Below are 14,044 nucleotides of genomic sequence, written 5' to 3'. Positions count from 1 at the left end.
ATTGAAGCAGTGAGAATCTGAAGCCATGGGACACAGTGAGGGGACGGTTGAATTCTGTTAAGTAATTCAAGGTTTCCTGTAGCAGTCAGTGCTGGGGTTCTCTTTTGCTCCTACCACAAGAATTCCCTTGCCTAAAAACTTTAATAAGTGTATTCATCAATTAATCATATATGTTTATTATTTTGTATTTTCTTAGGTAATAAGTACATTTATGTTTTTCTCCATATTTTCTTATTATTGTAAAGTTGAACAAATTGTTTTTCTGAATTTGTAATTTAAAATCTTGAATGTGATATTATATAAATATTTTTTTCTCATTGTTTTATATAAGTAAACCTAGATAAACTTGTCCTTCAGCATATGTTAGTTATTATTGATAATTATCAAATATATGCCAGTGAGGGCACTAGAATACTTGGGGAGAAATAACTTCTGGGAGGTGATGAAAGACTGCCACAAGACAGGTGTGGTGGTGCAAGCCTGCAATCACAGTGCCTCAGGAGGCTAAGGCAGGAGGATCAGAGGTTCCAGGACAGCATTAGCAATGCAGCAAGGCCTAAAGCTACTTAGCAAGTCTCCGTCTAAGTAAAACACACAAAAAAAGAACTGAGAATGAGACCTTAAGTTCAATCTTTTGTTAAAAAAAGAAGAATAAAAATGATGATGATGATGATGATGATGATGATGATGATGATGATAATCAGAGAGCACATACACTGCCATAAAGTTTTAGGGAACAAGTATAGATAGATGTACTTTACAAAGTACAGTAAACTGGGGGAAATTTAAGAGTTGACCCAGGTCAGGAATTTAGGCAAAAATATAATGGTCCACCATGTCATAATTTTGAGGCATGGCACATTAGCATAGATGTCACAGAAGTAACATGTGTAGGAGGTAAAACATCAGAGCTGACCTGCAACTCATGCTCCAGGCTTTGTCCCCCACACTAGTCACTCATGGACATAATAAAAGACTGGCATCTGCCACTGCCAAGGAAGCACTGGGTGCTCTTCCTGGTGGATGGATATGACTGTTGGGACACAGGGTGTGGTAAACATGGCCCTCTGTGTATTCATGGACAAGGAATTACTGTTCTCATGTTCCAAATAAATTGGTTATAACTTCTTTAGGATTTAATTACTGCATATATTCAAAGTAGTTAAATTGATACAGTTATGTACCATAGTGCTTACTAATTTGCTTGATGTTTTTCTGAATAAGAGCATATTATGTGAGTGTAAGTTTTCTTCAGATTTGATTGGTAAAGTTTTCCTCTGTGACAGTACTTGATACAGGTACTGCAGTGTATTTGGTGAATCTTTAATGCATTTCTCCACAAATGATTTCAACAAATATATTAATTATATTTACTCATTAAAAGACACATTGATTAAATTACACATTTTATAAAGGATTCATGGAATAATAGGTAAATGAAAAATCAATTAATAAAAAATCTCATATTCAAATGAAGTGACATTAGAGTAGGCAGTTTAACTTGTGTCACCCAGATATGAAGAGCATTTGACCTAATCTTGAACTTCACTCAGAGAAATTAGGATGATGCTGAAAGACAGCTTTATCATTTCCCTGAGAACAACTGTCTTCCCATTACTCTCCTCACAGGGTCCTTTACCTGCTTGTTCCTGAGACTGTAGATGAGAGGATTCAGGAAGGGAGGAACCATGGTGTAAAAGGCAGAAAGAACCAGGTCCTGGAGGGTGTCAGAGGTTGCTGAGGACCTCAGGTACACAGCTGTGCCAGAAATGAAGAACAAGAAAAACACGAGGATGTGAGGGGTGCAGGTGGAGAAGGCCTTCCCTGGGGCTCTGGTGGGAAATTTCAGCACAGCAGAAAATATGCGAATATATGATATAGCAATAAAAAGGAAGCAACCAACACAAACAACCACAGCAGAGATAAGAAGGAGGACCATGTTGCTGGTGGTGTCAGAGCAAGAGAGCCTCAGCAGAGAGGGAACATCACAGAAGAACTGGTGGACCACGTTTGACTGGCAGAAGGACAGCCGTAATGTGTTCCCAGTGTGCACACCTGCATACAGCAGACCACTGAGCAGGGAAGCTAGAGTCATGCGGATACAAAACTGGGCGTCCATGATGAGGGGGTACTGGAGTGGTTGGCAGATGGCCACATAGCGGTCCCAGGCCATGATGGTGAGAAACAGATATTCAACATATGCGCAGAAAATGACCAAGAAGATCTGGGTTGCACAGCCAGCCACGGAAATGGCCCAGTTGCCAGTGAGAGAGTTGACACAGGCATTGGGGACAGTGATGGAAATGTAGCAGATGTCCAAGATGGACAGGTTCCTGAGGAAGAAGTACATGGGTGTGTGCAGGTTCTGGTCAGCAGTGGTGACAGTGACAATGAGCATATTCCCTAACAAAGTACCCAGGTAGGTCAGTGGGAATACCTTGAAATAGAAAAAAACTCAGATTCTAGGCATCAAGAAAGCCTGGGAGGAAAAACATCAGTTACAATAGTGAAATTAGCTATTTGTGGAAATTCTAGTTGTGAAAAAAGATAGAAAGATATGAGAGAGAAAGCAAAGCATGCTCAGTACTAATACTTTACATATTCATGTGCACATTATTTTCTTCTATTTAGCAGTAGGTTTCCCAGAAGATAAAAGGTCACTATTGGTTTTCTGATATAAACATATATTTTCTGGTGTGATCATTTCTAAGCAGAGTGCACCTCCCAGTGCAGGTGTGGAGGTCTGCAGCCCAGGGTCTGGGTGTGATCGGCAGGGCTTGTCCTCAGCCCCCCCATAAAGCCTCATCTGACCTCCTAAGACTCCCATGTGGAGCACTTCCAGGGTTGCCCACCTCCTCTCCAGCATGCCCACCTGGGGAATAGTGCATTCCTTAATTGTCTGTGTATTTCTTACCTTCACACACTTCCAGGATAAAATTTAAACATTATTTTCTCATTTAATCCACAATTAGTAATTCAAATTATAATTCCTAATTCAGATTATGATTATTTTTATTTTGGAATATGTATATAATCTTGGAGTACTTATCACCATGAACATGAAAAAAATTCACTCACAAGGACAGAGTCCTTAATAAACAACTTTTCCATTTCAGGCCTGCAGGTCCTGTGTGATAAAAAATGTGGTGACCTGACAGCACCTGGACTCTCCTTCAGTTCCCCACTCTCCCTTTTGCTCACCCCCACATGGATGTTGCTGCCTCCTGGCCACTTGACCTCTGTCAGGAACTTGTTCCAGCTGCCACTGGGACTCTCTTTTCCTCTCCAAAAACTGGCATAAGGTTCCAGTCCAGGTGATGTACTCCTAAACTTTTTTTTACCATAATATGATTTTACTCTGTGTTCAGAAGCACAAAGTCGAAGATTCCATTGTCTATACAATAATTTGCTTTCCTCTTCCTGACACTTCATTTTATTCCTTTCTTCTCAATGGCATCACAAGTATACAAAAAGATACTGTATATCTTAAAAGGAAGGTTTTGCTCCTAGTTATAGCACTTCTGCAGTAGCTCAAACCAGTTCATTCTCAAGTCACCTACATTGTCATTTCCTCTGCCCTCTGCAAATCTGGGTCCTCCTCAGCAACTTGACAGGTTAACCACACTCACACTTAGAAACGTGACCTACTGCTTAGCCTTCCTCAGTTCCTCTGGAAATGTTTGTGTCTCCCATGGTCAGGGGTGGGTGGCCAGACACAGGTAGGCTGCTGTTAATTTCACAGTGTGGGTGACGTTCAAGGTGTCCTACTCCCTCTACCTGCAATCTGCATCTTGCCCCATCCCTCATCGCTCCCTGTCACAAACCTGAATCTCACTCCTTGTTCACCCTATCCTAGAAATTGTTGACATAGCCCATTTTCTACTGTGACATAATGATTTAAATTCACCCATTAATATGTACTGGGCTTTAAAGGACAGTCAAATGCAAAAGTTTCTCTGGAAACTGCTTTCCAATCTCAATATTTTTCCACTGTCCTGTAGTGTTTGAAATCAGCTTGTTGTACTACCTTTCACTAAGTCAGTAGGTATTCATCAGCCAAATCACTGGTGTCAATTTTTTGATTTGGAACTTTGTATCTTCAACTTTATATCCTTTTAGGAGCAAGTGCATTACTTCCTGCACAGTAGTTAAAATCTGGTGGCTTTACTGACTTACCATTCCCCTGGACTGACTTCTTTTATGCTACTGATTTACAAAGGAATAGCTCTCAAGCATACTCATCCCTTCCTACACTGCCGTAGCACACGCAGTGTACGTTGGTCAAAGGCCATGCAAGCCCAGGGGCCCTGTGCACTTGCAAGGTAAAGCCTCTTTACAGCTGTAATCACTCAAAAAGCATTGTTTATGATACAAATATGGCCACCACTATTTCAGATGGTGAAATTTTGGAAAGAAGAAAAATATTGATATTTTAAAATAATTTGATTACCATGACAGAAAAAATACAATAATATAATATGTAAGCATGTAAATCCATATAACAAATTCAGAAGGTGATGGGTTAAGAGACAAATCCATATTAAAAACCTTGCAGCTTTTCACCCTTCTGTAGTGACTTTCAGGCCCTGTAGGGGGTCCTTTCTGACCAGCCCTGGACATTTGTGTCAAATATTAGATGAAAAATAAATACATTTTCAGGATATGGAACTCACCTAGAATTATAGAGACTTTTTTGTTTTTATTTTTTTTCCTACTAAACAATGTACTATTTTAGTTTCTCCAAAAGAACTTATCAAATTCTCTAGTAGTTTGAATTATATAATTTATTTGATATCTTTCTTTGCTTCTGTTGTTTAATTATCTCTTGAAAAATTATTCTCTAAATTTGACTTACTTTTCTCATGGATCATTTCCATAGGAAACTTCAGATTATGGTGATGATAAAATACATAAATTAATCACATCCTAGCTTTTATACAGCCTCACATTCTGTAGATCTATAAAATATGATTACTTTATGAACTTATTTTTTTAAATAAAGAATAAGCTTCATGTTCTGTAGTTTGATTTCAATAATTTTAGAGTGTTCAGAACTACATTCTCCTTTAAGGGTGAAAAGGTTTTATGAGAATTCCCTCAGAAATACCATAAGATGATGCATAAATAAAGCATGCTCTATTAGCATTAGGGTCATGAAAAGGAGTATGAGGAGAGGTTAGCATATTTTTAATGCCAATGATTTGAAGAAAGGCTGCTGCAAGTACTTCTCTCTGTTAGTGGGGAAACTGGGGGATTCTCCTTTGGTTCTTCTCTTTATAGTGCTTAAAATAAGAAAATTTATGTATGGTACATTGATTGCATGTAAAAAATGCAAAAGATTGCTTGGATTGTAAGATACGGAATTAATTACTTTCTAAATTACTTTTTCTCCCTATTAACAATGATCACTTAGTGCTATTGATCAACAAATGAGGAATGCTGAGCGACACTTTATTACATCAAGTACTTTATAATGTGCTTCCAAAGGCTCTGTAACCCTATTGTAATCATTTTGCCACTGGATACACATCCTCATTGCACACAATATACCTTTAATATGAAATGTGAAAAATTATTGAAAAGGAGAACATAATTGTAATCAGGACAAAAAAACTGAGGTTAATGAATTCAAAATGATTCAATGAAAATTGTACATACTGGTAAATGTTTTTATCTCCAACAGTTGCTAAAAATATGAATGTATGTCACTTACACAAATAAATTCTTATCTACATTCCTGTCACCTGAAAGACATTTGACATTTTTTCTTCCTGTTGCCTTTATAAGAATGTAATTTTCTGTCATTTTGTAAATTTCTTTGCAAAAAATTCTGTGTTGTTCTTGGGATGCACTTATGCCAATATATAATGGACAAGTTTGTGCATATGATATTGGACTAACTGTTGTTTTTGTCAGCAGTATGTGAGTACACTGATTTCTCTCAACTGTAGCTACAAGAGTTCCACCGACTGACCTACGTATATGGCTTTTTATTTAATTTATTCATGTTGAATATGATCCACACATTCAGTCACAAACCTTGAGGTGACATTTCACTCTTGTCATATTTGCTCAGAGTCTCCCCTTACACTGGAAGTCCTCACAGTGAGTATGAAGGCAGGAAAATCCAATCTACAATGTTTTATTTCTTCTGGGATCTGATCCCCTCCACTGCTTCTTTAGCTCTTTCACATCTTTACTCTGCCTGGTTCAATGGCCCCAGACAGACAAGGGGAGCTGAAACTCCAGCCTGAATGGCCCATTGCCCTCAGTGCCTACCCCAGCTAATCCTACCTAATACAGAGGCCTGAGTCCATTTTTTTTTTCTTTCTTAATTTTGCTCATCAATATTTGTCTTAGGTGCACAGATTGTTCACCTCTTAGGTTAAATTTAGTCCTAAATAGTTGATACATATTTTTTATATTTGTTCTTTCTAGTTATACATGACAGTAGAGTATATTTATATGGAGTATGACATATTTATATGGAGTATGATTTGAGATATGTTATTGTGATGCCTCCAGCTTTGCTCTTCTTCCTTGGGATTGCTTTGGCTATTCTGGGTCTGCTATTCTTCTAAATGAACTTTAGGACTATGTTTTTCCTAGTTCTGTGAAGAACATCATTGGCATTTTGATGGGGATCACACTGAGTATGTACAGTTCTCTGGGTAATGTGATAATTTTGACAATATTAAGTCTTTCTATATAAGAACTGGGAGCTATTTCCATCTTCTAAATTTCTTAAATTTGTTTCTCTTCAATTTCTTTCTTCAGTGTTCTATAATTTTCATTGTAGAGAATTTCATCCTCTTGGTTAGATTGTCAATTTTTAAAATTTTTTTGAGGTTGGTTGTGAATAGGATAGTTTTATTGATTTCTTTCTCAGCAGATTTATTATTGAAGTATGGGAATGGTATTGATTTTGATCTTTTATCTTAGTACTTTGATAAAGTTATTTATCACCTGTAAAAGTCTTCTGGTAGAATTTTTGGAATCTTCTAGATATAGAATCATGTTATCACCAAATAGAGATAGTTTGACTAGTTCTTTTCCTATGTGAATCCTTTTATTTTTCTTCTTTTGCCTGTGGTGAGAGTATATATCCATGATTTGTTCCTAATTTTAGAAAAAAATGTTTTCAGTTTTTCTCCATTTAGTATGAAGTTGGCTTTGAGTTATTCATATGTACCCTTTATAATGTTGAGATAAGTTCCTTTTATCCCTATTTTATCCAGGATTTTTAAAATGAAGGGGTGCTGAATTTTATCAAAGATATTATTCCACATGTATTGAGATGCTCATGTGATTTCTGGTCTTAAATATATTTATTGTTGTTTATTGCATTTACTGATTTGCATTTGTTAAACCAACCATGCATCCCTGGGATAAAATCCAATGGATCATGGTGTATTACCTTCTTAATGTATTTTTAAATGTTATTTGATAGAAAAAGGTAAAGATTGTTGTATCTGTGTTCATCAGGTACATTGGTCTGTAGTTTTCTTTCCTTGGTGTGTTGTTGTCTGGTTTTGATATCAGGGTTATACTGGCTTCATAAAATGTAATTGGGAGTGTTCCCACCTTACAATTTCTTAGAAAAATTTGAAAAAGTCTGGAGCTAATGTCATTGATATAATAGACAAGGGTAATACATTGTGGAAGAGACAGATGATCAAGGTCTCTGCAAGCTAAGCTGTGACACAGAGCTGGAGAGTTGACGTACCTCTGAGGAAGGACAGTGAAGGTACACTGCTGGTCTTGTCAGCTGAGAGCAAATTGTTTCTGGTGGTACTTATGCACCAGGATGGAGAAAAAAGCATTTGTCAAATTAATAGCCACATACAAGATACCAGGATTCACCAACTAATTAAGCTTATGATAACCAACTGCCATTTCCAAGACCCATCTGTCTTCTGCTCAGACTAGATAGGAGAGTTAAATGGGGCTATAGTGGGAATCACCACCTCTGCATCCTTCAAGTTCTTGATGTTGGCATTAATCTCTACAATCCCTCCAGGGATGTGCTATTGCTGTTGATTCACTATTTTCCCAGGTATAGGCAATTCCAGAGGCTTTTCTTTAGACTTTCACACCATAATGGCCCTCACTCCACAGGTTAGAGAAGCAATATGGGAGTTTTGCCAAGTGTTAAGTCTATCTACCCTGATCATATGTTTTGAGACTCAGAAATAATCACAGGATATATTGGGGGGCCCACTGGACCCACTGTGAGTTGGACCTTTGCCAAAACTCCACTGATCACCTGATCTCCATAAGCCCCTACATTTACTGGAAGGGTACAATGACGTTTTGGATCTCCCAGAATCAATATCAGTTCAGAGCCTGTGTCTACTTGTCCCCAAAAGTCTGATAATTGCCTTTTCCCTAATGTACAGTTACCCCGGTAACAGGCCTTAGGTCCCTTTGCGGAAGGATGAAAGAAAGATTAACAGTAAAGATTTTTGATATTGTACCAAGGTTCCCCCTCAAGGGGACCAGGCCTCACCTTCATTCAACAGGTTCTGGATCTGTAAATTGATCTAAAATTTGGAAGTGGTTGAGGGGCCATGATTCTCTGGTGTTATGATTTGGGGAAGACTTTTGTACAATTTGCCATGGAAATTTTCTGTCAATATAACTCAAGTAAGAATTTGGTGGGTTTCCCATTTATTTGGCTTCTAGAAACATCATGATTAATTAGCCAACACCAGAGATCTACAAGAGTTAGGCCATTGTGTTCATTCCTACACTTAGCTGTCCATATGGTAACTATGACCACCCCGTCTTTGGTGATTGAGGGCTACCACTTGGCCTCTTCCTCCCTAAGATTCAATCATGCCCATCAGGTTGAAGTCTTCCATTGATTGACTCCAGCTCCCACAGTAAGGGAGCAGAGCAGAGCAATGACAGAGCCCTTCACAGATGCCTGGTGCTCCCCTCGTAAATGTGTTTCTTATACTTTTGGTGAAACACTCATGTTTTGGATTGCCCAGGTATGAAGCAGAATGTGGCACATGACAGATCTACTCCAGCATTCCCATCTCTTTGAGACTCTGAATTCGCTCATCAATAGTAAACCGAGTTGAAAGGACATTTGCAGATTTGACACAAAATCTAAAGACCATGCGACACACCAAAATCTCAGGCAAGAGATTTATTGTCAAGAGCACATGGACAAGGCTCTTCCTCTGAGGAGAGCAGCAGCCTGTTGGCACTCACAGAGCAGCTTTAGAGCTTACAAGAAGAATTTCGTAAGCTATGTAGGAGTTATCTCCTAAGATGGAGTAGGGGTGATCCTTTAGCAGGCTGTGAGGATGGCCTCAGGTCTGAGCTTAAGCAACTCCATTTTAAAAACTCCAGTTTGAAACCTGCAGTCTCACCAGGCACACCTATGGAGCCCTCCAGTGTGGCCCTCAGGCACAAACAAGTCACTTCCCCCACCCTGACAAACTCAGAGTGAAGCTTCTGGTAGGCTGTCCTTGCTCAATAAGAGGGAAAGGTGCCCAGTAAGAGGGAAAGGTGAAAAGATCAGGGTCTGACCACCAGATCAGATGTTTTAACCCCAGGGTAAGTGATGTCACTGAGAGGCCCCAATGGCATTAAAGGGGAGTCAAAAGCCCTAAAATTTGGTATAAATAATGGAGCAAATGAACAGATATTCAGTCAGCCAATGCCCTCACTCTGAGAGCATGATGAGGACCTGGACTGATATCACAACACTTTTCAATATTTGCTGATCCTCTGCATTTTCTTCACCACTCTCAGACTCTGCTGCCACATTTTGACCCTGGTGAGAGCTGCAACTTGTCCCCTATGACCCTCTTCTCCCTCTCCTCCCACTGGCTCTAAGCTCCACCCGGGAAAATCCTGCCTTGGTTCTTGACCTAATCACTACTGTCTGAGTGAGTGTGCATCTGCTGGACTTAAAGCCTAAGGCTTCAGACTTTTGATCTGACATCTGAGCTTAGCATGCAGATGGAATGCCTGTCATGATCCTGTCATGATTAAGTGTGTTTGAAGTGCTTAGAATTAATCTATAATTGTTTGCTGTGAATTGATTATGTCTATTGCAGAGCCTAGCATTAAGGGTTATCATTTTCTTGATTAGGAACCTATAGATTAAAATTGTTTTGAGTGATTTGAGTGAATAAAGCATTGACTGAGACAGAAGCATGTGGACGTTCTTTATTTATCCCCCTGGACTGCTTAACTCTCACCTTTTGTCCATCACAACATAGGTACATGTTAAGCAGCATTGCCTCAAAATCAGAACTTTGGAGCCTCTAGATAAAATGGCTCCTGACATAAAATGGTAAATCCGATGCCAATATTGATCTGATGACAATACAATGATGTCAGTCATTTCATGATCATTTATAGTAGGCCATCTTTGGACCCATACTTCAGCTGATCATCCAAACAAACTATTAGTACCCTTTTTAAAACTGCAAGCTATTACATTAAATCTAGAATCTCTGCTTAATGGGCCAATATCAATAAACTCAGCCTGACCTAAGTTTATGTTCCTCCCACCATTATCCCACACTCTTATAATCCATTCCCACACATGTTTCCCAGACCTCTACTTGTGTGAATTAGAAAACCCAAGAAGTTCCTAAAGAGTGTGGGGTACCTCCTTGGGGGTCACACTCTGTACCTCTCCTCTATGGGCTGCTTAGATTTAGATCTAGTTGTAGGCCAGGAGGCAAAAGTGGGTGGTGAGGGTGGGTCTTAAGGAGTATGAACATCTTCATGCTGAGCAACTGAATCACAGAAGGTTTTTACTGTTTCCATAAGCAAAGCAGGATTAGTTCCCTCCAGGGAGGGTGGAGAAGTCAATGCCACACAGGGTACGGGTAGGAATGTCTCAGTCATGGCTAAAATGGGGGCTCAACAACTTCTGGAAAAGTAAGCCCATCAGAATATGGGAGATGAGTAATCCTAGCCCCTTCAGCCTCCTCCCATACTTCACCATCCCAATTTGCAGGATCCCATTCTTTTCTAAGCAGTGCCCTCACTTCAACTGCAGACACCTTCCAAGGCTGAGAGTTAAACTTCTGTTTAATTCAGCCAATTGCATGATTAGGGTTTGTGTTTGGTTTTCAGCAACCTCAGCCCTATGACTACAAGACAGAAGAGTCTCCTTCAGAAAACACTTAGCAGCTTTCAGGTCAGTTACACATGACTGCAGCTAAGAAACTGAATTTTTGAGATGATGATTCTCCTTCTTAGTTTTCCCAGTGAAGCCAGAATCAACCAATCTATATCATCATATTTCTTAGGTTTTCAGAACTGTTCAAAGATAGCACATATAGAGTCACTGAACACCTTGAATTTTTTTAAAGAGAGAGAGAGAGAGAGAGAGAGAGAGAGAGAGAGAGAATTTTTAATATTTATTTTTCAGTTTTCGGTGGACACAACATCTTTATTTTTATGTGGTGCTGAGGATCAAACCCAGTGCCCCGCGCATGCCAGGCAAGTGTGCTACCACTTGAGCCACATCCCCAGCCCCATTCCTTAATTTTTATAAGTGGCGAATTGGAAGCATCAAATTCATTTACTTCATAAATCTCTTTAAACTGTTCTCACCATGAATTATCAGTACTCTCCATAGTACCAGTAGGAGAGCAAGTAACTTTAGGTCTAAACAATTCAGCCAACTCCAGAACCTCAATTATACACTCAGTTTATTCACTAGTATCCTCCTTTCTGTCAAGGTCCTGTCTTGGCAACCAGAGTGTGAGGCATTTAATTTTGCTCAGTTCTTTTCAATACTAATTTAGCTTTTCAGGACAGCTTCATTGTACATGAATTTTACAATATTTTTTTTTCTGAAAGGAAAAGAGGGCTAAAATTTTTGACAATGATTGCATTAAAGCTGTAGAATATTTAAGGAACTAGATTTATATTTTAATAACATTAAGACTTCTTATCCTGGACATAAAACATCATTCTACTTACTTATACATATTTTTTTTTATTTTGACATTGTTTTTTATTATAATTTCATGTAAGAACCTTTAAGCTTTTTATTAAATGTATTTTATACTTTTTGATATAAAATTGAATGGAATCACTTTCTTGGTTTCATTTTTGATTAGTCATTGTTAGTGAAAATGATAAAATTTGATTTTGTATCCTCCAACATCTTTAAATTAGCTGTTAGTTCTAACAAATTTTTTGGTGAGTTTTAGGGTACTTTATATGTAAAATAATGTGCTTTATAAATTCTTTTTTAATATGAGTCTCAATGATTTTTTTTCTTTTGAAATTAATGGTGAATTTTTAATGGCACACTTGTGGTGTTTGTAATTTCCCCAATTTATCCTGTCAGTCCATTGGAAACAATTTCTTGTCATAGATTCATAATTTTATTATTGGACTTCTTTAAATCAGACCACATACAGGTGACTTTTCTTCTCCTCAGATTCTGTGTTTGTGAACTTGCTCTTTGTGATTTCCCACAAATGAGACCACAGACTCTGTACTTGCAGCCCTTAAGAACCACTCCTCAAATGCAAGAACGGTGCACTGAGTTACCCTCAGTGCACACTCCTGGTTTAGGAAGGATGGAGCAGGACTCTGCCTTCTTGTTTGGGCTCTCAGTTCATACACTAATGTCCTCTTCTCTGTCAAGGTCCTGTCTCACTGCTGTCATTATTCTGCTCTTGGTGCTTTGCTTTTCAAAATGCCACCCAGGTGTGGTATTAGGTGCTGTCCAGTGTCCCTGAGAATCCTTAGGTTCTGATATGTCTTACAAGGAGAATTCACGTGTGAGGAGCTTTGAGTGGCTTGCATCACACTATTGATGGTGATGATCTCAGAGCTGATGAATGAACCTACAGGGTGCAATGAACAATAGCTCTCTCCCTTATCCCTGATCTTACCCCAGAACAGGGTCTGTGTGGCTGGAGAAAAGGCTGTGATCAGTTTTGATCAGGGTTGTGGGACCTAACTGCATTTCTTATGAGAGCAAAGAAACAGTATGTCCTAATTCAGCATTTTCAGTGACATTAGGGAACATATCAACCATGAGGAGTTAATAGTTCATCTCTCTTTGAGGGTGTAGATGAGGCCTCATGTGGTGGAGCACACCTGTAATCCCAGTGACTCAGTGTTAAACCATGATGCAAAGAAAAGACTACCAACTCAAATTGTGAATCAAATTAAAGCAAGCTTATCTTTGTGTACACAGGAACTGGCCAGGACTATCTCTCCCAAAACCCCAGGCTAGAGAGTAGTACCCAGCTCTCTAGGAACACAGTTTTATAGCACAAAAAGTTGCAAAGGGTGTGTCATGAGAACTTACAGATAACAGGATTTTGACAAGCATAATACAAAGGAAGATAGTAAGTTGCTGATCTATATGGCTTAACGTTTCAAGGTAGGGAATAAGTTTAGATCCCAACATTAGAATTTATGAGGCAACATGGAGGTTTCAGAGAGGGTCATTTTCTGGTAAGGGAGAGCAAGGCATGGGTGAGTTCAAGGCATGGGCAGGAATCCCACATAAGTTTAGAAATTGCAGTAATTTATAGTAAAACAGAAATTAACTTTTCATGACTTTGTGATGAGATGGCTCCCAATCTTAACATGGAATTTGGCTAGATTTATCACAAGGAGCCCAAGGCAGGAGAACCTCAAGTTCTAAGCCAGCCTGGGCAATGTAGTAAGACCATGCCTCAAGTTAAAAAATTAAAATTGCTATGAACATAGTTCAGATTAATTCCTTGAGTTCAATAAGCAGAAATAAAGAAAAACAGAGTGCTATTAAAAAGAATATTCAGATATAATATAATTTCCATATTATAGAGGTATAATGAAACAACAAAATTTACTTACATTTACTCTGTATGAGGATATACATATATATGTTTCAGGTATATAAGAGGTAGATGTGTAGTACATACAAAATGATAATCATAATAAGGCTCTTAGAATGTGAACTCTGGAAATTTTGGGCCCACATAATTATGTGGAAGAGAAATGGAGTGAGGTTGGCTGAGGTCAATAAGTTCTGGTCAGCTACTGCCCAGCATGA

General features: G+C 38.6%; 1 protein-coding gene across 1 annotated transcript; it reads right to left on the bottom strand.

Moving 5' to 3' along the window:
- Positions 1-1,585: 1,585 nt before the first annotated feature.
- LOC143639836 (olfactory receptor 14C36-like) lies at positions 1,586-2,398 on the bottom strand. The gene has a single exon (XM_077107877.1). It carries the CDS (start codon positions 2,396-2,398, stop codon positions 1,586-1,588), a length of 813 nt encoding a protein of 270 aa, XP_076963992.1.
- Between the last annotated feature and the right edge of the window lie 11,646 nt (positions 2,399-14,044).

Source organism: Callospermophilus lateralis, assembly GCF_048772815.1.
Source record: "Callospermophilus lateralis isolate mCalLat2 chromosome 5 unlocalized genomic scaffold, mCalLat2.hap1 SUPER_5_unloc_1, whole genome shotgun sequence".
NCBI classification, from domain to species: domain Eukaryota; kingdom Metazoa; phylum Chordata; class Mammalia; order Rodentia; family Sciuridae; genus Callospermophilus; species Callospermophilus lateralis.
This window is presented reverse-complemented; position numbering and strand designations above follow the sequence as displayed.